The sequence below is a fragment of the Microcaecilia unicolor genome, chromosome 9 (assembly GCF_901765095.1).
Source record: "Microcaecilia unicolor chromosome 9, aMicUni1.1, whole genome shotgun sequence".
NCBI classification, from domain to species: domain Eukaryota; kingdom Metazoa; phylum Chordata; class Amphibia; order Gymnophiona; family Siphonopidae; genus Microcaecilia; species Microcaecilia unicolor.
In genome coordinates this window covers 105,175,782-105,201,095 of record NC_044039.1, presented here as the reverse complement: position 1 = coordinate 105,201,095, position 25,314 = coordinate 105,175,782, and the positions used below count along the sequence as shown (strand labels likewise).

Sequence of the window (25,314 nt, the reverse complement as noted above, 5' to 3'; positions counted from 1 at the left end):
GGAAGGAGAAATTAGGTCTCAACTGATATTTTTCTTTCCATTAGTCCTTCCCACTATTTTAGAGGCCTGAGCGAGGTTTCTGAGATGTTTAGTTGGTGTGAAGTAATGGCTCAAATAATGACTGTCATCTTGCATGATGCTTCCTTCGTACCTCTTGTTTTCTACAAATTGTCCAGAGGTGAGAGCAGTCCACACATTTGCTTGTCTGGTTAGTGTTAGGTTAGAAAGTTGTTTAAGATTATTGTATTTATTCTGAGTTTCTCCTTACTGCTTGTCTATGTAAATACTGAGGAGCTAGACTGGATTCCAGAAGAGAAATCTCTCAGCTCAGTTTTCAGTTCTTCATCTCCACTTGTTTGTTGATGGACACAGCTGTCCCATAAGGGTCTGGAATAGTGGGAAGGACTAATGTAAAGAAAATTATCAGGTAAGGCTAGGGGACACTCAATGAAGTTACATTGAAATACTTTTAAAACAAATAGGAGGAAATATATATATATTTTTTTTAACTCTTTATTTATGAATTTTCCATTTACATCAAAATATAAAGTTCAGCAATATCAGAAAATTAAATAAGGAAATATACATTTATCATTACTTATAGAAAATAATATTTCAAATTTGTCCTCAATAAGTTTGAATCAAGATACTAGGAAATATTTTACAAGAAATTATTAATATAAACTAAATTGTTTAAACGGAAGGGTCAAAACAGATTTCTGCAGCCAACTAAACAGCATTTCTAATTAGGGAGGCAAGACAACAGGTATACCAGCACTCTCCTTGGAAACAATAAAATCTAATAACTTCGAGGGAGTAAAAAATACGTAATTAACTGATTCACAGGTAATATAACATTTGCAAGGAAATTTAAGCAAAAATGTAGCACCCAGCTTTAAGACTCTAGTTTTATATATCAAAAAGTCTTTTCTTCTTTTTTGCGTACTCCTTGCCAAATCCGGAAAAATTTGTATTTTTTGACCCAAGAAGATTTCATTTAAATGGCGAAAATAAAGTCTCAGAATATTGTTTCTGTCCATTTCCAGTGCGAAAGTCACAATAAGTGTCGTTCTCTCTGTAACAACTTCCAGAGAGTTCTCTAGAAATTCTGTCAGGTTTAAATCTGGAGCAGCTAATAATTGCTCCTTTGGGATTTTAGAAACACCCGTAATATACTGGGTTCTCGTTATAGGGGGATAACCCTCCATTGAGATTCCCAGTATTTGAGTAAAATATCTCTTAAGCATATCTATAGCAGTAACAAGGGGTGATTTTGGAAAATTAATTAGCCTTAGATTGTTCCTTCGGGCATTATTTTCCAGATTTTCTAGTTTCTTTTCCTGTATTTCTCTTTCTTTAATTAAGGAAAACGTTAGATTTTGAAGTTTTCCAACTTCAGCTTCCATCTTCAAAACTTTTTCTTTCTGTTCCTGAAAATATTTGGACAGATTTTCACTAGTCTGTTTAATTTCCTTAATTTCACCATTAATAGTAATATTCATCTGGAGTAATGTACTATTAACCCCTTGAATTGCGTCTCATAATGAATTCATAGTCACCACTGAAGGTCTCTGTATTCCTCCATTACTCTCGGCGGCGAAACCTCGGGGAGCAGGGGCATTGACCAGCAATTGCTCCTGCGTTGTTATCTCCTTTCCCGGGGTTGAAGTGCCTGAAGGTCCTCCTCCCAACGGTGTTGCAAATAGCGTTTCCAACTGCCGTGGCCCTTCAGGAAGTCTTTCGCTTCCGGGTTGTGGAGGAGCGGTGTAAGAAGGAGGGCTCAACGTCGCTCCTTCAATGCTGCGGTCCGCTTCTAAAACAGCCGAACCCGTCGAAGCAGTCAACTGTTCACCATGGCTCCCAATTCCGAAGATCTCCAAAGTTGTTTGTCGGGAGATTGGCGTCGTCGGCGGAACCACGGAGGTAGGAACCGCCGTCTTCCCCTTTCTTTTCCCCATTTTGAAATCGGGGAAAAGAACTTCTCTCGAAAAAAACAACGATGTGTCTCAGGAGCTTTGGGAGCACACATCCGCTACTGACGCCATCTTGATTCGAGGAAATATATTTTTTAACCAGAGAATGTGGTAACAGCGGTTAGCATATCTGTGTTTTTTTTTTTTTAATTTGTATGAAGTCTTTATTGTTCATTGAAACAACACAAAGAATGCAAGTTACAATCCATCAAGACACATTTTCCTATGATTAATACAATATTCCGCTAATGCTTCATACAGTATAACTCATCGTAGTTTCAACTTTCCAATATCAACATCACTGAACTTCAAAATTTTTTCAACTTTTTAATAAAGCAAAGATTACCCTCCCTCCCACCCCCCTACCCCACCCCACCCCGAGAGCACCACTGAGCACTACCTCTTTTTTTTTTTTTTTTTTATATAAACACTCTCTTTACAGACAAACTAGTTCATCAGTGCGTCTTTAGGAATGTACTTCCAAACAGAATGCCATTTCCCTATTTGTTGTGTATTCTCAGCCACCAGTCTCTCCATTTCACGCACATACCTCAACTTATTAAGCCACTTAGCTAGCGGGGGAACTCCCTCCCTCCTCCATTGTGAAGCTACAACCACCCTTGCTGTGCCAACCACATGCTTAGCCAAGGTTTGTTGACAGGACAATAGGCCTGCGATCCTAGCAGAAAACAGGAATACCTCGGGGGCCCAGGGCACTGTACACCCTATCCAGGCCTGCAACCTATAGTGTACCGTCTTCCAAAAGGCACAAATTTTAACACAATTCCACCATATGTGCCCCATGGTGCCCTCTTGGCCGCATCTTCTCCAACACATGCCCGAGGCAGTCGGAAAGATCCGCCGCAGTCGAGCAGGCGTAAGGTACCAACGATATAATACTTTCACAGCATTCTCCTGCAGGGGTACATGGGTCGATACCCTCACAGCTGCTTTTTCTATACTCTCCCACCCAGGGTCTCCCAAGCTCACCCCCAGCTCTCGTTCCCAGCTTCTCCTATGTACCCCGTAACCGGGCGCCTGTTTGCTTATATTATGGTACAGGGAACCTATCAGTCCCCTAGAGGAAGCATGTCGCTCACATATCTCCTCCAGTTCTAATTTCTCACGCTGCATCACCTCCCTCACCGCCTTACTTTTAAGGAGAGATACCAATTGACAATAGGCAAAATCACCTCCCTCCACCCCTGGGTATCTGTCCAGCAATATGTCAAAAGGTACCAGGGAGTCAGCTTCAAATAATTGGCCCCAGGTTCTCACCCCTATCTCGTACCATTTAGTGAAAATCCCCGTTACCGTCCCAGGTAAAAATAAAGGATTAAAGGCTATTGGAGTATACCGGGTCAATATACATTGTCTCTTAGGGAACAGACTATCCCAGTAATGGAGTGTTACAGCTATGGAGGGACAAGCTCTTTCATTCATACTTCTAAAAGACTTTGGCAACCACATTAGTGCACTCAATGGTTTGTCACCCACCGAATGTTGTTCTATATGCACCCATTGGCGATCCGGGTATTCTTGATACCATTCAAGTGCTGCTTTCCCCTGCGCTGCCCTATAATACCATGCGAGATTGGGTACCCCAAGTCCTCCCCTTTTCCTTTCCTTATAGGAGCGATCTCGCTAGCATAGGACGTTTTCCTGCCCAGACGAATCGCACCAGTTTATCTTGTAGATTAGCTAAAAATCGCCTGGGCATTATCACAGGCAGCACCTGAAAAAGGTATAACAATCGTGGCAAGACATTCATTTTAAGAATGGCTATTCTACCAAACCATGATGTTCCCAGATCTCCCCACCTCTCTAGATCTTCCATAATAATTTTACCCAGCCCCTTATAATTTGCATTAAAGAGCTCCGAAGGTTCCCTAGTCAGATTCACCCCCAGGTATTTTAAATGTTTGGAAGCCCACCGAAAGGGAGAGGAAATCTTTAAGGACTCCACCACGTCCTCCGGAATTGTCACGTTCAGGGCCTCAGAGTTTGCCATGTTGACCCTAAATCCGGACACTGCAGAGTACTGCTGTATCATTTGTTCTAGGTGCGGGAAGGTGGTCAAGGGTCGAGTGACAAACAGCAGTACATCATCTGCGAATAAGGCCATTTTATGAGTTCTATCTGCTATCTTAGCTCCCGAGATATCAGGATCAGACCGCACACGGGCTGCAAAAGGCTCCATCACCATCGCAAATAATAAGGGAGACAAGGGGCAGCCCTGCCTAGTACCTCTATGTAGAGTGAATAATTCTGAGTTTCCACCATTGACCCGGACACAGGCCTTGGGGAACTCGTAGAAGGCCCGAATCCAGCTACAAAACTGTATTCCAAACCCCATATTTTCCATCACCCTATACATGAAGGGCCAGTGAACCCGGTCAAAGGCTTTTTCCGCGTCAAGGCTTAAAAGACATAACGGCTTCTGGTTGGTTTTTGCCAAGTTCATTATATCCACCGCCCTTCTAATATTGTCCATCGCCTTTCGATACTGTACAAAGCCCACTTGGTCTGGATGAATAAGTACTGGTAGAATAGGGGCCAAACGATTTGCCAGTACCTTAGCCAATATTTTGACATCTGCATTAAGCACAGATATAGGTCTGTAGGATCCACATTCAGAGTGATCTTTACCTGGTTTAGGCAGGACCGCTATCCATGCCTCCATCATTGACTGAGGTAATGACCCCCCTCTCCCCACCTGATTAAACAGATCTGCTAGGAGCGGAGCTATCTCAGGGGCAAACTTCCTATAGAACTCATTGGGCAATCCGTCGAGCCCGGGCGATTTATGTGAGGGGAGACTACTAATTGCCTCCTGGATTTCCCCAGGGGTGATTGGCTCATCTAACATTGTCTGCTGCTGGTGACTCAGAGAGGTAAGTTCACTATCCTGTAAGTAATGATCTATCAGGTCCATCGACGGGCTGAGCTCCTGGGCATACAGATTTTTATAAAATTCCCCAAATCTGTTTCGTATTTGTTCGGACGTACTTAAGGTACCTCCTCCAACATCTCATATCTTTATGATGTTCCGCTCAACTTTTTGCCTGCGCAGCTTTATGGCGAGAAGGCGCCCTATTTTGTTAGCGTATGCATAGGAGCTCAACCTATTCTTTGCCTGTAGCATGCTTAGGTGCTCCGAATATATGGAGTCAAGGCGCATTCTCTGGAAACTAAGTTCTCTCAGAACCCTAGCTGAGCCATTGGCCTTATGCTGTTCCTCTAGCAAGCGAATGCTTTCCAGACAATTCGCGATCTGCGCCCTACGGGCTTTCGATTGTCTACTGGCCAATTGTAAAAAATATCCCCGGGTCACCGCCTTCATAGCATCCCATATTGTGCTAAGCGAGGGCCCTGAGCCTAAATTAAATTCAAGGTACTCTTTCAACATTTGTTTATAGCCATCCACCACTGCCCCCTCCCGCAGAAGACCAACATTCAGTGTCCATCTTTTATTTTTTTTTTCGGCCCTAATGTTTGGTAGAGTCACCCATATTGGAGCATGATCCGACAGAGTCACATTACCTATCCCTGCTTCAGGACCGTGCTCCACCAGGGTTGCATCCACAAATATGTAGTCAATGCATGAATAAGAATTATGTACTGCAGAGTAAAATGTATAATCTCGTACCCTCTGGTGTTTCACCCTCCACAGGTCCACTGTGCCCAGTGAAAGCGCCAAAGACCTCAAGGCCAAAGAGTCCCTCTGACCCTCGCCTCTGGGGAGCCCTGAACGATCTAGGCCTGGGTTCATCACTGTATTAAAGTCCCCTCCTATTACAAGTGAGCCCTGCGCAAAAGTGGCCAAGGAATTTCTAACTTTCTCCAGGAACCCAGCCTGTCCTGTGTTAGGCGCATATATAGAGGCCAGGGTTAGATCCACATTGTCAATCGTGATATGCATAAAAATATAGCGTCCACCCATGTCCCGCTTTACCTTTAGAACCTGCACCCCAACCGCAGCATGAATCAAGATCGCAACTCCTCCTTTCTTTGACCCAGCTGCTGATGCAAAATACACCACTGGGTACTCTGGGTGAGAAAGAAGCCTTTCATGCCTACCCACCAAGTGCGTCTCCTGCAGGAGAACCACATGTGGTCTATGCTGCTTTATTTCCTTATAGAACTTTTGCCTCTTCTGGGGCATGTTCAGGCCCTTTACATTATACGAGAGAATTTTTAAGTCTGTATTCATCTCCATAGCGTGTAATAAAGCTGTTCTATCGCACCCCTTCGTGGTATCTCTATACAATGCCATAGTACAAAGTGTGCGCCCTTCATACCCAGCAGTGCCCCGCTCTCTCCCCTATTTCCCCACATCCCACTATCCCCCCTCCCTCCCACCCCCTCCATTCACACCAATTGAAAGACCAATGTCCTCCAAGTGGGTCTTTAGGAAGTTATCCACCCACCACACAGTGCCCAAACCCACATCTATCCCTCCCCATCCATATCAGCTTACACACGATCCCACATACACCTATCCCTTACATGCTTCATTACTATTCCCTCCCTTCAGTTTACCGTTTCAACACTCTTCAAAGCCCTATAGTATAGGGCCATTGTCAACCCTAACATCAGTGTTCAAAGTCAAATGGCAAATGCAGCTATGCCTACCCATCAAGGTAATCTCCTGGGAGCATAGCCCCAGTGTCCCGATCCAGCCTGATTCAGCGCTTCTGGTTGTTGTTATGCTTTGCGGGTCCCGGGATTCTCTGCCATCGCTGAAGCCTCGTCTTAGTAGCTGGCGCCACCACTCCAGGTGCAGTCTTTGCAGACACCATTTCAACAGCGTGCAAGGCTTCCCACGTCACTTGAAGAGTTTGCACCCGATATTTGGTGCCCTTCAGGGTGAAGTTTAATGAGAAGGGGAAGCCCCATCTATATTGTATCTGCTGTTTGCTCAAGACTTCCAGCGCCGGTCTCATCTGCCGCCTCATCTGGAGCGTATATAGCGAGAGGTCCTGATAGACCTGAACTGGGGCTCCACCGTACTCCAGGCTCTGTCTTCCTAGCTGAGACTAGAACTCTCTCCTTGGTCTCATATTTGTGAAATCTCACAATGATGTCCCGTGTCTGCTGCTCCTTTCGCGCTCCAAGAGCTCTGTGCGCTCTATCCAGCTCACATCTCAGCTCATCTGCCTCAGGGCCCAGCAAGGTAGAACATAATGTGTGCACAATCTCTGCCACATTCTCCGTGTCTCCGCCCTCAGGAACTCCTCGGAAACGGAGATTATTTCTCCGTCCCCTCCACTCTGCCGCCCAGTTCTCTGAGATCCGCGCTGAGCGTATCCATCCGCTCTAAAATTTCGTCTTTTGACTGCTTAATCTCCGACTGGATCGTAGCAGATAACTTGCGGAGCTCAACGGACAATCCTTTCTTGGAAGGAGGGGCTCGCGCCTCAGACATAGATAGCGCTGAATCCGAGTCCGACGGAGACCCGCGCTCCGGGGACTCACGGTGTCTGGAGGCCTTACTCGCCGTGCTTTTCTCCGTTTTTTCCATCTCTTTTTTCCGGGTCGAGGCCGCTTTACTCATGGCGGCTGTGTGTCAGGAGGTAAATTCTTACAATTTCGCGATGTTTATCGCCGTTTGGATCGGAGTGTTTCCAAATTTTGCAGCGTTGGGAGAGGGAGCTATGAATTCAGGCTGCCATGCTGTCGGCTGACGTCACTTCCTCAGCATATCTGTGTTTAAAAAAAGGTTTGGTCAAGTTCCTGGATGAAAAGTCCATAGTCTGAAATTGAGATAGACATGGGGAAGCCACAGCTTGTCCTGGGATTGGTAGCATGGAATCCTATTTGGGTTTCTGTCAGGTATTTGTGACTTGGGTTAGCAACAGGATACTGGGGTAGATGGACCATTAGTCTGACCAAGCTACTTTGAATAGTTTTGTGTCGGATTTGCAAATTTAATCACCTCACTTGTCATTCCGATTTCCAGATCATTTATAAATATGTTAAGTAGCACTGGTCCCGGGTACAGATCCCTGTGGCACTCCACTATTCACTGACCTTTTTCTTTTCCTCTCCTTTGATTATCTGGCATTCCTCTCTTACTGTTTTTATTTAGTCTGTAAACCACCTTGTACACTGTCACGTAACACCTGAGTGCTACTCCTATCACCCACCTGGGGTTTACTCTGTGGCCATCTGGATTGTCCTACCCAGCACTGCCCAGGCCCACCTGCACAATTGTGCCTACACTGGCATACCCTCCACCTACCAATGGATCCTGCTTGCCTCTAGGCGAGTTTCCCACCTGCATGCTATTCCCTGGTAGTTTCTAGGGACACTGGGAGCTGCAATCCTGGAGCCCCACAGTTCCTAGTAAAACAGTAAGAGACTGAGAACACAAACTGCCAGGATTCTTAGTCAGTCCAGGACAACAGAACTAACAAACTAATAGGTTTATTATCAAACAAAGTAGAACAATGAATGGTAAAAGGTTTAAAGCAGGAACCTAAGTAGTACCTTGGGAGATCAGGAAAAGAAGCTACTCACAGGAATTGAACATGGTCTCAGTGCAGAGATCTGTTATTCCCTCCACACTCCTAACTGAGACTGGGGAGTTCTAGCACATTCTGGGCTAGGTCTTTGGTTTCATTGCCAATCAGGGCACAGAGCATTAGCACTGAGGATGTTTGACCAATGACACTGCAGGTTACTTTTCTCCTTAAGGGTTTTCCTCTTTCTTTGGGGAAGGTAAGCTACAAAAAAAAAAAAACAGACCTCTGCTACAGCTATAATGCATAGGTCAGACACCACCTACTGGCCAATTATGAGAAATACACTGAAGGGAAGAAAAGTATCAGGGTAGCATTATCAAACATATAAATGGCGAGTGACCATACTCACTCGCAAATGCGCAGTAGAGACTTCCCTCTCTGTCCCACCCCCGCGTCAATACGTGATGACGGGAGGTGGGACAGAGAGAGAAACTGCGCGAAGCCGCCGACGTCGCTACCGCTCCCCCCCCCCCCCCCCAAGGTCGCCGCCGCCCCCCCTCCACCCGGCCCGAGCACTCTCTTCAGTATTGAACTTACATCGGCGAAACGCAGAGCAGCTGAGTTCCCGTTGCCCTTTCTTCCCTGCCTGTGTCCCGCCCTCGCCGACGTTACATCACACGAGGGCGGGACACAGGCAGAGAAGGAAGGCCAACGGGAGCTCAGCTGATCTGCGTGCTGCCTGCGTTTCGCCGATGTAAGTTCAATACCGAAGAGAGGGCCCAGGCCGGGTGCAGGGGTTGTGGCGGCGACTCCGGGGGGAGGGGGGGGGGCCTTGCCAAAACCCCATACTCAACGGCTAGTAAATCACAAAGCATGAAAGTCCCCAGTTTCGCCACACTAACCTGTTAAGTGGTATAGTAAATCCTTTAATAAACATAAACACTGTATTGCATTTTAGTAAATGTAACCCCAAGTAGATCTTGTTGTGCTAATTCCTTTTGAACTGTAGTTATGCTGTGCTATGCTATGCTATGCTACATGTGTTGTATATACTGCTCAATTATCAAAAAAGGACTTCATGGGAGTGTACAAATTACAAAACAAAAAGAAACTCTCCAAGAAGAGGATATAACAAAAATTAAAAACAATCCATTCTCTTATATGTACCTATCAAAATTAATCAAAACATTTAAGTTTCATATATAAAAGTTTTTTTAACATTTCGAAGAAAAGCAAAAGTGATAATACTTTCATATATAAAAGTTTTTTTAACATTTCCAAAAAAAGCAAAAGTGATAATACTTGTTTTAAATCTAATGCTAATACTTTCCAGAGTTTAGCACCTTGGACTTAAAATAAGTTGTCGTGGATGGACTTTTAACGCACAATTTTAATCATCTGATAACCTAAGCAAAGAGTCCTAGAAAAACAGATTCTACGGCCTTGAGATGAAATCATCAATATTTCTCCAACTCCCTCAGAATTTAATCCATATAGAGATATGCAAATTAATGTAATTATTTTGAACTGTATACATTAGGTTTCTGTTGTTCAAATTTTGTATATCTTTGTTTGCAGCATCACTGTAGTGAACAGAGAAAAATGGGTGCATGTAGTTTTGAGGAATGTAGCCAGTATAGCTAGTGTTGTATAAATGTTAAATTATGACATCCCTGCTCTGTCAACTTCACTTGTTATACCACGTTTCAGTAATTTGTCTTCATGTGTGAGATGTGCATCTATACCATTTGTATTAAATTGTGTGTGATTATTCTGTTTTGTTAGATATCTTCAGGAAGTAGGCTACACAGATACAATATTAGACGTACGGTCCCAGAGAGTGCGATCTTTGCTTGGATTGTCTGGTTCAGAGCCAAATGGGTCTATAGAGACAAAGAATATAGAACAAATTCTCAACGGTGGAGAATCTCTTTCTCTTAGACAAAAGGGACAGGAAATAAAAAGGTAAGTGAACAACCTGAAGATGTTAAGCAGTTATTTCATTTATCCTCTCAGAATTTTGATTAGTAGCAAAGGTTATTTGTTTAAGCTCCTTGGATCTTGGCAAGTACAGCTTCAGATTATTTACTAATTACTATTAGTTTATTAACATTTGCTTGATCTCCTTTCAACAGCAGTTATCAAAGTGATTTGCAGTAATAAACATTTATAAAATCATCAAGGGAAAGAGGTGGGCAGGGGAGACATAACATAGAATGACTGCTAACTAAATGAGACAAATGCAGTGTGGCTGAGGTAAAATTGTAACCTAATACCAAAAAAAGCAACTTCAGCCAATGTTGTATATGGGTCGCGTTATTCAATGGGTATAGTGGAGAAAAAGCCCTCAGAAACCTCCAGTGAGATTCTGGTGGTTTGATGCGAGGTTATACACAGTTTTGTGAAGTAACTCACGCAGTGATTCTATCATAGGGCAAAAAACTCCACTCCCTGACTATTATTTAAGTCTTAATCTGCACACAGTATAAACAATGTTAAAGCGATGTTTTTAATAGTCGCGATTTGAACAGTGTTTGTGCTCTAATGTGTCTAATGTGTCTTTCAACTGCACATGAAATAAAGTAGCACTTAGCTTTGTGATTTAAATTGGCACTCTTCTGTGACCGTTCGACGGGGGCCGCCGTTTCACCTAGAAAACTGGCTTCATCAGGAACGGAGTGCTCACAGTGATATTGAGTTGAGAACCTAAAAATAAAAAAAAAAAAGCACATTAAATATCTTTCAAAGTGCGCAAAATCTTTGATAAGCAAAACTTACGGAAGTCGCCCCATGGACAAACATACTCGAGCTGGAGGCAATGATTTAAAAATGGCGCCTCAGCGTTCACGTATAAACAGCTGTTAGATATACTAACGTAAGAGTGACGTGTTAAGCATTAGTAAAAATTAAACCAATCAATGGAGCTGTTCAGCCCATTGGGTACTAAAGTGTCCAATTGGAAGATCCACCTTGCCTCCCTCCTAGCTAGTTTGAGCTTTCGGTCGCCGCCTCTATTGGACGGTGCTATCCAATCAATGACAGAGCACTGTAAATCTTCGAATTTGTGCTTGTGAAGCACTGTGGGGCTTTATTGATACGTAAACCCCTAGGGATTTGTTCTTTCTTACAGTATTCAATTAGCAGACCACAGTTAAGTTCTGTCTTTACAATGTCTTTGTGTTTCAAAGTGATTTCATTCCACCCATTCTCCGTGGTGCATGACTGGATGCTCGTAGCAAAGTCTGAGGGAAAACTAAGTAGATTCCTGAATTGGTCGTTTGAAAAACTGAATCCTGAATTCCATGGGTTTTGCGACATACTGCTTTTTCCAAACTGGAAACTAAATGAGACAAATGCAGTGTGGCTGAGGTAAAATTGTAACCTAATACCAAAAAAAGCAACTTCAGCCAATGTTGTATATGGGTCGCGTTATTCAATGGGTATAGTGGAGAAAAAGCCCTCAGAAACCTCCAGTGAGATTCTGGTGGTTTGATGCGAGGTTATACACAGTTTTGTGAAGTAACTCACGCAGTGATTCTATCATAGGGCAAAAAACTCCACTCCCTGACTATTATTTAAGTCTTAATCTGCACACAGTATAAACAATGTTAAAGCGATGTTTTTAATAGTCGCGATTTGAACAGTGTTTGTGCTCTAATGTGTCTAATGTGTCTTTCAACTGCACATGAAATAAAGTAGCACTTAGCTTTGTGATTTAAATTGGCACTCTTCTGTGACCGTTCGACGGGGGCCGCCGTTTCACCTAGAAAACTGGCTTCATCAGGAACGGAGTGCTCACAGTGATATTGAGTTGAGAACCTAAAAATAAAAAATAAAAAAAAAATAAAAACCTCGCATCAAACCACCAGAATCTCACTGGAGGTTTCTGAGGGCTTTTTCTCCACTATACCCATTGAATAACGCGACCCATATACAACATTGGCTGAAGTTGCTTTTTTTGGTTATAGAATGACTGCTCCCTGCAGCCCTCAGCCAAATGATACATAAGACATTTCTTTGAAACAGATCAAGTCCTTCTGGAATACCAAAAGGGGAACTTTCATCTCTCAGCTATGGAGGCAAAGAGTTCCACAAGGATGTAGCTTTGTCCTTAAAAAAAGAAAAAAAAAACCTCATTGCGGTAGACTCAAAATTAATAGTCAAGGGAGAAAGGATGCAGGGTAAATTACTGCTTTGTTGAGAAAAGAATCTGCATGAGAGTGCAAGTATTAGAAATTTTTGCACCATGGATATTTGTTAGCAGGATTTCCCAGTTAAGGTCTGTTGTCTAAAATTCACAGAATTAAGAAGCATGGGCCTCAAGAGACAATAGGATGCTTACAGGATAGCTGATATTGTACACAAGAACTAGATAACTATTAGTATCAAATGAAAACCATAATTTTTTTAAAAAGTAGTTTTTAAACCTTACAGTATTTTCTCTTTTAATCTCTGAAGGAGGGTAGATTTTTGAGGCTTCTACATCAGTATTGGCTTCTGAGCTGCACGTATTCTGGTAATTCCAGTATCCTTAGGTCTGCTTAAATTCAATGAGAGTGGAGTATGCTCACTAAACCTTATGAAGTGTAGACAGTAGCTCTGGAATAGATTTTATTTATGGGGATTTATTGACTAGTAGGAAGAGATTCACCCAGGTGGTGTACAGCTTGACATAAAAACTTTAAATATTGTTAAAGCATAACAATAGTGAAATGCTCAAACATACCCATAAATACAATCAAAGAGGTATACTTGGACGTGCCAAATTGAATCCTACTAATAGGAGTAACAGGAGTAACAGTATCAAAATATATATACATTGTTCTGCTGTGCTGTTTAATCATATAATAGAAAAGTGATAATTCCTTGTCATTAACAGCAGATGAATCCATTAACTGATGGGTTGTATCCGCCTACCAGCAGATGGAGATAGAGAACACTGAATGACACAGTAACTCTGGACGGCCAGCCCCTTCTGCCTCAGTATATCTCTATCTCCAAGCAGGTGTGGACGTTGCTTTAGCAGCTCCTGGATTTCTACCTGGGGAGGCTCCTGTGCTTTGCCAGTAGAGCGGGGGTGTTGTGTCTGGTGGTGCCCACTTTGAAGGCATACTTGGTTTTGTTCCGTGTCTCTGCCTTACCCCATACCCCCATCCTCCCGGAGTCCCTCTGTTGCTGCCTGCCTCCAACTTTCCTCACAGTGTTAAAAAAAAAAAAGGGGGGGGGCGCGCTTTTACAGCGCAGGTATTCTGAGGCTTTATCCAGAGATTCTGGTTCTGTGCAGCTTGACCGGAGCTCGTTGACTCAGTCTTCTGAGGTGATAGTGGTGCCAGCTCCTCTGGGGAGGTTCCCGCAGACAGTGTTCTGTGCGGGGTAAGTTTTGGCGCAAAGCCGCCATTTTATTTCTATATTTCCGTCCAGTCGGGCGATGGCTGCTGAAGGAGTTAAGCGCTGCTCCCACTGTGGTAAACGCAGGTCAGCAGCGGGGCTTTGCAGTACGTGCTCCTTAGACACTCGTGCTAGTACGGGCATGGCGAGCGGTGATTCTTCCCGCTTGGAGCTGGCAGCGGGTGCCATTTTGGAAGCACTGCGTGACTCGACCCTCACGGTGGCGGAGGAGTCTGAGTGCAGGGGGATGCCTCGTTCAGAGGCTGCTAGAGGAGCTTCTTCCTCCGCTTCTCCTAATTCGGGGGCGGAGGGCCAGGGTGAGTTTTTCTCCCCTGAATTTGTGCTGCTGATGCATACTTACAGGAGTCAAGCCTACTTGTAACGAAAGCGTGTACCAATTTTATCAGATTGCTTTCAGTTAATACAGGTTTCAGTTGTCGTAACATCTGAAGATGAAAAAAAAAAACAAGGTTTCACAATATAGCCTACCTGCAAATTAAATTTCAGTGCATCATCAGAACGAAAACCTAGTGTTAAGTCCTGCAAAAGCAGAAGGGTTTGCCACATACTTCAGAAAAGACACGTAAAACATTACATTTGCATGAAAGCCACGATACTGCTCATTTATTTGCATTCAAAATTAAGTCATGCTTGCTCATCTAGTCTGTTAGAAGTTTGTTTTTTTTTAATTAAACCCAGAAATAACATCCTCTCAATCATTTTTCATAAAAACAATAAGCTGGATAACGGCAAAAAAGTGGAAATCAAACTCGTACCTGTCCAGTAATTTCACTAAAGATGCCAGATACAAATTGAAAAGAGTCAGAGAGAGAGAAATGATCCTTGTGGAACATTTCGTTCTAGAACTCTGTTGGTAGAAAATTCCTGATTGTACAGAGTCAGTCTGTTGGAATGAAAAATTAAGATCCAAACCACTGCATTCTCAGAGGACAAGCAGGCCATTTCTTTCTCACATGTGGAGTGACATCATCCACATCGCCTTTGTGGAATACTTAGTGTGGTACACCTTTAAAAACACACAACAGCATCCCCACCGTGCATGCATGGGTGCCTTCCCGCCCACCACGAAACCGCAGGACCAGCAGTAGTCTTCCATCTGCTATGAGAAGATGCTTCTTCGCAGCTCCCTTACTGCGTCAGGTGCGGCTTGTTTTTTCAAACAGTTTTTTTGTGTCTTCCCTTCGGGATTTTTTTTACTTTTTTAGTTCATTTTATCTCTACTTTTAAGCTTTCTTTATTTATTTATTCATGCTCAGTAGGCCGTCTTAGGCCTGAGCTCCAGTTGGGCTTTCTCCCTTATTTTTTCTTGGTGATTTGCACCTTTTTAAGGTCCATATAGAATCGTTTGATTTGGCCATGGCTTTTTTCCCCTCCATGTTATTGAAGCTACCCAGGGGCTTCAAGCGCTGTGCCCAGTGCAGTCACACCATCTCTGGAAAAGGCATCGATTCTTGGTGTCTCCAGTGTTTGGAGCTGGAACATACCTCTTCCAGTTGTTTTCTTTGTCTTTGTATGAAGAAAAGGACTCAGCTGGCCAGAGAGGCTCAGAGAGAGGAACTCTTTGGAGTCTGGTCCAAATCTTTGACATTGGTGTGCGTATCGATGTCGAGATTTGCACTGGCATCGGGTACATCGGTCCCTATGGCTGCTAGGCCCATATCAGACATTGGAAGTGGGTGTGCATTGAGCAGGTCTCCACCAGCCTCAATACCGGCTGCTGTGCAGGGTCCCCAGGAACTGTCAGGATCAGACCTAACACCTAGGAGATGTGGGGATTCAGCATCATCCTCTCCAACACTGAGGAGTATCGATGACCGGCATTGGGCGAAGGCCAAGAAGCATTGGCATCGATTCCCCCCTCGACTCATGGTGCTGGGAGCACCGGGGGATTGAGGGATCCAGTCACTGAGAAGTGTTGGCAGCGGGAGAAGCACTCTGAAGTGATGCCCCAGCCTTTCCCTATGGCGACCTTCGATGAGTGCATCAGGGCCATGGTCCATGAGCATTTGGCAGGGCTCCTTCAGCAGAGTGCATTGGTGTCTGGGGTGCTTGCACCAGCAATGCCTATTCCTGCTGCCTGGCAAGGCTTTTGACCCCAGTGATGTATGTGGTACCGGAATCAACAACCGCCTATGCTGGCACCCCCTTGATGTCATTTAAAGAATGACTTTGCTGGAGTCATGGATGGAGCCTGCACTTCGATGCCCCTCCAGACAAGGATGTGGTTCCTGTTTCTTAAGGCAGGCTTGGTCTCAGCCCTCCCTTGAGTAGTTCTTTGCTGACACCGATGAGGAGTGCTCATGGATGTCTGATGAGGACCCTAGATACTTGGAGAAGTCCAATGGTATCCCATCTAACCCCTCCCTTCCGGAGAAAAGGAGGAAGTCTCCACGTGAGTGCTTTTCCTTCCCAGGTTTTGTCAGGGAAATGGCGTTTACTATTACTGCTAGTACTACTTATCATGTCTATAGCAGTACTAGACGTACACAGCGCTGTACACAGGACATAAAGAGACAGTCCCTACTCAAAAGAGCTTACAATCTTAAGTAGGACAGTCGAACAGGGCAAATAAGGGAGTTACAAAGGTGGGAATGATAACAGTGGGTGCTGAACAAGTGAGTAAGGGTTAGTAGTTAAAAGCGACATCAAAAAGGTGGGCTTTTAGCCTAGATTTGAAGACAGCCAGTGATGGAGCTTGACGTACAGGCTCAGGAAGTCTATTCCAGCCATATGGTGCAGCAAGATAAAAGGAATAGAGTCTGGAGTTAGCAGTGGAGGAGAAGGGTGCAGATAAAAGAGATTTACCCAGTGAACGGAGTTCCCAGGGAGAAGTGTAGGGAGAGAGAAGAGTGGAGAGATACTGAGGCGCTGCAGAGCGAATGCACTAGTAAGTCAATAAGAGGAGCTTGAACTGTATGTGGAAATGAATAGGGAGCAAATGAAGTGACTTGAGGAGAGGGCTAATATGAGCATAGTGACACTGTAATATGGTAACATAGTAGATGACGGCAGAGAAAGACCTGTACGGTCCATCCAGTCTTCCCAGCAAGATAAACTCATATGTGCTACTTTGTGTGTATACCTGACTGATTTGTAACTTCCATTTTCAGGGCACAGACCGTAGAAGTCTGCCCAGCACTAGCCCCGCCTCCCAACCACTATCCCCGGCTCCCCTCACCGGCTCTGCCACCCAATCTCCGCTAAGCTTCTGAGGATCCATTCCTTCTGAACAGGATTCCTTTGTTTATCCCACTCCTTTTTTAATTCCGTTACCTCCCGCGGGAGGGCATTCCAAGCATCCACCACTCTCTCAGTGAAAAAATACTTCCTGACATTTTTCTTGAGTCTGCCCCCCTTCAATCTCATTTCATGTCCTCTAGTTCTACCGCCTTCCCATCTCCGGAAAAGGTTCGTTTGCGGATAAATACCTTTCAAATATTTGAACGTCTGTATCATATCACCCCTGTTTCTCCTTTCCTCCAGGGTATACATGTTCAGGTCAGCAAGACTGTCCTCATACGTCTTGTAACGCAAATCCCATACCTTTTTTATAGCTTTTTTTTGCACCACTTCAATTCTTTTTACATCCTTAGCAAGATACGGCCTCCAAAACTGAACACAATACTCCAGGTGGGGCCTCACCAACGACTTATACAGGGGCATCAACACCTCCTTTCTTCTGCTGGTCACACCTCTCTCTATACAGCCTAGCAACCTTCTAGCTACGGCCACCACCTTGTCACACTGTTTCGTCGCCTTCAGATCCTCAGATACTATCACCCCAAGATCCCTCTCCTCGTCCGTACATATCAGACTCTCACCGCCTAACACATACGTCTCCCGTGGATTTCTACTCCATGAGTGCATCACTTTGCATTTCTTCACATTGAATTTTAATTGCCAAACCTTAGACCATTCTTCTAGCTTCCGCATATCCTTTTTCATGTTTTCTACTCACTCCTGGGTGTCCACTCTGTTACAAATCTTGGTATCATCTGCAAAAAGGCAAACTTTACCATCTAACCCTTCGGCAATGTCACTCACAAATATATTGAACAGAATAGGCCAATACATTTGTGAGTGACATTGCCGAAGGGTTAGAAGGTAAAGTTTGCCTTTTTGCGGACGATAGTAAGATTTGTAACAGAGTGGACACCTGGAATATAAGTAATGCAGCAGAATTTTGAACAGATTGAAGGGAAGACAGATGGCTTAGTGGGAGACGTGTGAGAAGCAGGTTGCATTTAGTCTAAGCAAGAGGTGATAAGAGTCTGGATAAGGGTTCTGGTATTGTGCTCAGAAAGGAAAGGGTGAATTTTGGTGATATTATAGAGAAAGAAATGACAGGTTTTAGCAGTCTGTTGAATATGTGCAGAAAAGGAAAGCGAGGAGTCGAAGATGACCCAAGGTTATGAGCTGATGAGACAGGGAGAATGAGAGTGTTATCTACAGAGATAGAGAATGGGGGAAGAGGAGAGGTTGGTTTAGGGGGAAAGATAAGAAGCTCGGTCTTGGTCATGTTTAGTTTCAGATGGCGGTGAGACATCCAGGCAGCAATGTCAGACAGGCAGGCTGATACTTTGGCCTGGATTCATGCTGAAATTTCTGGTGTGGAGAGGTAGATCTTGGAGTCATCAGCGTAAATGTAATACTGAAAACCATAGGATTAGATCAGAGTACCAAAGGAAGAGGTATAGATAGAGAAAAGAAGAGGTCCCAGGACAGATCCCTGAGGTACACCAACTGTTAGTGGGATAGAAGTGGAGGAGGATCCACCAGAGTAAACACTGAAAGTACGATGGGAGGGATAAGAAGAAAACCAGGAAAGAACAGAGCCCTGAAATCCAAGTGAGGACAGTGTATCAAAGAGTAGGCGGTGATCAGCAGCAGTTAGATTGAGAAGGATCAGGAAGAGGTCATTGGAGACTTTAGCAAGTGCTGTTTCAGTTGAGTGAAGAGGGTGAAAGCCAGATTGAAGTGGATCAAGAATAGCTTGGGATGAAAGAAAGTCAAGACAACGGCGGTGAACAGCACGTTCAAGTATCTTGGACAGGAAAGGGAGGAGGGAGATAGTTGGAAGGACAAATAGGGTCCAATGAAGGCGTTTTGAGGAGTGGTATGACTATGGCATGTTTGAAGGCATCAGGTACAGTCGCAGTGGAAAGTGAAAGATTGAGGATATGACAGATAAAAGGGGTGACAGTAGGAGAGATAGTGCTAAGTAGATGGGTTGGAATAGGATCAGAGGAACAAGTAGTTAGTTTCGAGGAGGAAAGAAAATGTGCAATTTCCTCTTTAGTGATTTCAGAAAAGGAGGCAGGGATTGAAGGAGGTTTGAGAGAATAGAGTAAGGGAAGGAGAGGTGGAGGTGACTTGGTTGAGAATTCAAGTTTAATCTTGTGAACCTTATCATGAAAGAACTCAGCCAGAGTCTGGGGACAAAGTGAAGGGGGAGTTGGAGTGAAGGCACTTTAAGGAGAGAGTTCATTGTGGCAAAGAGACGTTGAGGGTTTGAGCCAAGAGAATTTGTCAACTGAATGTAGTAGTCCTGTTTGGCAAGTGAAAGAGCAGACTGGAAGGAGGTCAGCAAGAATTTGAAATGTATGAAGTCAGCATGGACACAGGATCTCAGCCAAAGTCATTTGGCAGATCAAGCACAGGAACATAGGTAGTGGATTCTGTAGGTCAGCCAAGGCTGGGGATTAGTACACCTTACAGAACAAGAAATGGGAGGAGTGAGAGTATCCAGGCCAGAGGAGAGAATAGTATTATATGAAGAGACAGCCTCATTGACAGACTTGAATAACATAGTGGTTGAGAAGAGGTTTGAAACACTGGAGGACAGAGTAGCCTGAAGATTCGTAAATGTATTGTTGGAGATTGGACGGGACAGGGGTTGGGGGAAGGGTGTTTAAGTGTGAAAGTTATCGGATGATGGTCAGAGAGGAGAAGAGCTGAGGCACAGAACTAGAGAGTGAGCAATTTGCAAAGAAGATAAGATCAAGGCAGTGGCCGTTCTGGTGAGTGGGGGTAGCGGAGCACAGTTGAAGATTGAAAGAGGATGTTAAAGTGAGAAACTGAGAAGCATGAGTCAGAGAGATCATTAGCATGAATGTTAAAATCTGCAAGAATGAGAGAAGGAGATGAAGGTTCAAGGAAGAAGAAAAGGCAGGCGTCAAAGTCAGTTTGGAGACGGAGGATGAGCCCAGGGCTGAGATGTTTGAGGTCTTGGATTATGACTCTCCCTCTAGAGAGGCCGTGACAGCCCTGCTTTACCAGATCCTGAAAGATGTTCAGGTAAAGAACTGGGAGTCCCTCTCTGTTCTGTCCTGTCCAAAAAGATCAGTACCATATATCGAATCTAGAGTTCCCCAGGCTTTGACAGGCGTAAGTTGTCTCATCATTCCCTGGTGGTGGAATCCGCGCTCAAAAGAGCCAGAAGTTCCAGGGACTTTGCTTCGAGCCCCCAGGCAGGGAAGCTTGAACCTTGGATTCTTTAGGGCAGAAGATGTGTTGGGCCTCTTATGCTCATCTCCCACATACAATCTTACCAGCTCTACACGAGCCTTTACTTGCAGAACTTGATGCACAGTATGTCTTTCTCCCACCGGAGTAGGCCAAGAGGGGCATAATCGAATGGGGCGCCCAAGTTTTCCTGAGGGCGTCCTCGCAGGACATCCCCCGCGAAGGGGCGGGGAAACCCGTATTATCGAAACAAGATGGGCGTCCCTCTTTCGTTTCGATAATACGGTCGGGGACACCCAAATCTCAACATTTAGGTCGACCTTAGAGATGGTCGTCCCCGGTTTTTGCCATTAATGGAAACCGAGGACGCCCATTTCAGAAATGACCAAATCCAAGCCATATGTTTGTGGGAGGAGCCAGCATTCGCAGTGCACTGGTCCCCTCACATGCCAGGACACCTACCGGGCACCCTAGGGGGCACTGCAGTGGACTTTATAAATTGCTCCCAGGTGCATAGCTCCTTGTATGCTGAGCCCCCCAAAACCTACTCCCCACAACTGTACAACACTACCATAGCCTTAAGGGGTGAAGGGGGGCACCTAGATGTGGGTACAGTGGGTTGTGGTGGGTTTTGAAGGGCTCACATTTATCACACAAGTGTAACAGGTAGGGGGGTATGGGCCTGGTTCCGCCTGCCTGAAGTGCACTGCAGTACCCACTAAAACTGGTCCAGGGACCTGCATACGGCTGTGATGGAGCTGGGTATGACATTTGAGGCTGGCCTAGAGGCTGGCAAAAAATATTTTAAAAGTTTTTTTTTAGGGTGGGACGGGGTTAGTGACCACTGGGGGAGTAAGGGGAGGTGATCCCCGATTCCCTCCGGTGGTCATCTGGTCAGTTCGGGCACCTTTTTGAGGCTTGGTCACAAGAAAAAGAGGACCAAGTAAAGTCGGCCAAGTGTTCGTCAGGGACGCCCTTCTTTTTTCCATTATCGGCCGAGGACGCTCATGTGTTAAGCACTTCCCAGTCCCTCCTTCGCTATGCTTCCGACACCCCCCCGTGAACTTTGGTCATCCCCTTGATAGAAAGTTGTTGGGGACGCCCAAAATCGGCTTTCGATTATGCCGATTTGGGCGACCCTGGGAGAAGGACGCCCATCTTCAGATTTGTGTTGAAAGATGGGCATCCTTCTCTTTCGAAAATAAGCCTGCAAATCTCTTTGCCAGCTGGCCAAGCAGCAGAAGACATGTGATAAGTTTTTGGCCACAGGGTCTAACGATACTTTTGATATGTAGCTCTGCCCAGAGCACAACGATATGCAGAATCTCATGGCTATATGTCTCTGACATGGATCCTGTGGTCCAGCAAAGATTGGCGATGACACAGGCCAGGGGGCATAACCTTTTAGGAGAGAAGGTGAAGGAGTTTGCTGACTTCATTAAAAAGCATACTAATACCATCGATACTCTCTCCCTCCAGATGCTTTCTGCCCCCTCCTCATCCGGGAGGTTTTCTAGTAAGACGAGGAGAGCTCCCTACTATTCTCAAAGGTGTGTTCCTTATCGCCTGCCTCAGCAGGTTTATTTTTGTCAACAATGTGCGCCTAAGGCCCAGCAGACTCCCCAGTCAAAGCAGGGTACGAGCTTTTGACTGTCTCCAGCAGAGCATAATGATGTACCAGTGACTGTTCTGGATGACCTGCCAGTATGAGGGAGGCTGAGTTTATTTTCCAAGAAAGGTGGCCCCCTTGTACCCTTCGACCTGTGTTGTTTTTTTTTTTTAATTGTCTGTCTCGGTTATGCTCTACATTGGCACCAAAGACCACCAAATTGCCCTCTGAGAGCATGTTAGTTCAGCCTTCTGCACAAGGAAATACTTGCAGAGGAACTCTTCGCCCTTCTGAAGGCCCATGTGGTTGAGCCTATTCCACCAGGGGAAGAAGGGCTGGGATTCTATTCCAGGTACTTGTCCCAAAGCAAACAGGGGGAATGCATCCCATCCTAGACCTAAGAGCCCAGAACAAATTCATGGTCAAAGAAAAGTTTAAAATGATTTCCCTGGGCACCCTTCTCCCCATGTTTCAGGAAAAAGATTGACTATATTCTCTGTACTTAAAGGATGTGTACAGTTGCATCCTGATATTTCCCAGGCCACAGTAAGTGTTTCAGATTTCGGGTATGAACACGTTACTTCCACTACCACGTGATGCTGTTTGGCTTCGTGTCAGCTCCCAGGGTTTTCACCACATGTCTAGTGGTAGTCACAGCGTCACTATGCAGACTGGGAGTCTATGTTTACCTTCCTGGACGATTGGCTGGTGAAGAGCACGTTGAAAGACGATGCTCAGAAGTCCATGCGGAGAACTACTTGGATGCTGAAGCTACTAGGGTTCGTTATAAAATACCCCAAGCCCCATCTGCTTCCGGTTCAGCAATTTGAGTTGACTGCACCCTGCTTAGACATACACAATTCACAAGCCTATCTCCCTGTGCCGAGGGCAGAGGCTGTAGTCGCAATTGCCACTCAGGGTTGGGCCAGCCAGCAGGTCACTTCTCGGCAGCTGTTAGGCCACATTGTCTCCTCAGTGTATGTTGCACCCGTGGCATGTCTTCACATGAGAACTGCCCAGTGAACTCTAGCTTCCCAGTGGTGTTAGTATTCCGGGAACCTGGTGGATATCATTCGAGCGACACTGGATTTGGTTTAGTCCCTCTTCTGGTGGTCTATTCAAACCGATTTGACTGTGGGAATTCCATTCCAAATTGCTCAGCCTCAGAAAGTGCTGATGATGGATGCATCCCGCCTAGGGTGGGGAGTTCATGTGGATGGGCTTCACACCCAAGGTGCTTGGTCATCTCAGGAATCAGGTCTTCAGATCAGCCTCCTGGAACACTCTAAAGACTTTCAGAGATCAGCTGTTAAAGCAAATTGTGCTCATTCAAATGGACAGTCAGGTTACGATGTATTACACCAACAAGCAGGGGGGTACCAGATCATACCCTCTGTGTCAGGAGGCCATCCAGATGTGGTACTGGGCTGTCCAGAACAGGATAGTTCTCTAGGGCACATACCTGACAGGCAAATCCAACAGCCTGACTGATAGACTGAGCGGGGTCATGCAACCTCATGGGTGGTCACTCAGTACAAGTGTTATCCGCAAAATCTTCCAAGAGTGGTGCACCCGCTTGGTGGATCTCTTTGCTACTCCGTTCAACCACAAAGTCCTATTCCAGGATCAGGGCACACAACAGACTAGTGTTGGATACTTTTCTTCTTCATTGGGGAAGCGGTCTTCTGTATGTTAGATGTGTGGTTCTAGAGATGGTTTTTTGAGGATAGGCTTGACAATTGCTTTTTTCCAATTAAGTGGCACCAACCCAAGAGAGAGGCTGGTGGTAATCTGAGATAATATTTGAGGAAGAAGTAGAGAATGTAACTGTTTAATCCATGAAGAAGGAAATGGATCGAGTTCACAGTATGTAGGTTTTGTGTTTGAAAGTACAACTGAAAGAGAGTGAGGGGACTGGAGCTGGAAAGTAGATCAAGAAGTAGCACCCACCAGAAGGGGAGGATCTATGTAGAAGGGAAGCCCATCTCTGGTCAGCCTCTTGTTGTTCATTTCATGAGAGGTTTGCTGTTTTCAAAGCCCCCTATCAAACCTCCGCCTATGTCATTCGACCTCAGTGTTGTCCTTATCTAGCTGATGAAAGCTTTTTTTTTGAGCTGTTGGGTTCCTGTCAATTGAAGTACTTGACCTGGAAGGTCATATTTTTGGTGGCTGCTATTTCAGCTTGCAGGGTCAATGAGTTTCAGTCCCTAGTAGTGGATCCATCTTACACTGAATTTCATCATAACCCAGTAGTTCTCTGCATGCACCCTAAGTTCCTGCTGAAGGTTGTGTAGGAGTCCCATGTAAACCAGTCAATCATTCTTCTAACATTCTTTTGCAAACCTCATGCCCATCCTGACGAAAGCACAGTGCACACCTTGGACTGCAAGCCAGCATTGGCCTTTTACTTGGAGAGGACTAGGCCCCTCGAGACAGTCCACCCAGCTTTTTGTTTCTTTTGACCCCCAACAGGATTGGGGTTGCTGTCAGGAAACGCACAATCTCCAGTTTGGCTGGCAGATTGTATTTGTTTCACTTACACCAAGGCTGGACTGACTCGAGGGTCATGTCAAGGCTCATAATGTCAGAGCCATGGTAGCATCAGGAGCCCACTTTCGGTCAGCCTCCATAGAAGAAATTTGCAAGGCTGCAACGTGATCTTCAGTCCACACATTCACATCTCACTACTGTCGTGAGCAGGATACCTGACGTGATAGTCAGCTTGGACAGGCAGTTCTGTGGAATTTGTTTGGGGAATCCAAGTCCTCCCCCCTAGGCCCATCTTTGTTCTGTTCCAGGCTGCACTGTGTGCGGAAGAATAGCAGAGGTTTCCCTAAGCTTAGCCTAAGAAATAAAAGAGGAGGGGAGAGTAATCTTCAGCCTAGGGACAGCCCTCAAGGGAAAGAGGATCCTGAGAGATGGGGGCATGTACTCCAGCCCACTAGAGCGGTGGAAGTAGAAGGGGGAGGGGTTTGAGCCAGGAATGGTAGGATCTTGAGCCCATGGACTGTAAGCAAACCCCTTTTTAAACCAGTTGAAAGCTCAGTAGAGAGGAAGGCAGAGGAGACAAACTGCAAGGAGACTGAAGGAGCAGAAGACCTCAATCCCATTGAACTTATGGAGTTAAGTTTGTGAGCATTACCTTGCTATTTTGATAATTGTAAAGAAAACTGGGCTGGAAGGTTTTTGTGAAAAGGTCAACAGCATCTGCGGGCAGGTCCAGTATGATTTCAAACACTAAGAGGAAGGAGAACTGCACAGCCTTGGCAAAAAAAAAAACAAACAGAAAGCCAATGTTGTATTTTTGTTGAACCCTGTGTTTTTGATGTTTGGTGTTTTGAACAAGAAAATGATAAAGAGAAAGACGTTGGATTTTCAGATTCTCCATTAA

General features: G+C 45.1%; 1 protein-coding gene across 3 annotated transcripts in view; it reads left to right on the top strand.

Moving 5' to 3' along the window:
* The window catches only part of STRN3 (striatin 3), a 309,869-nt gene that overhangs the window by 109,976 nt on the left and 174,579 nt on the right, over positions 1 to 25,314 (top strand). For all 3 annotated transcript variants that reach the window (XM_030215282.1, XM_030215281.1, XM_030215280.1), the window contains exon 5: positions 10,226 to 10,405. In XM_030215282.1, the coding sequence (XP_030071142.1) occupies positions 10,226 to 10,405 (180 nt within the window). The remainder of the gene's footprint in view (positions 1 to 10,225; positions 10,406 to 25,314) is intronic.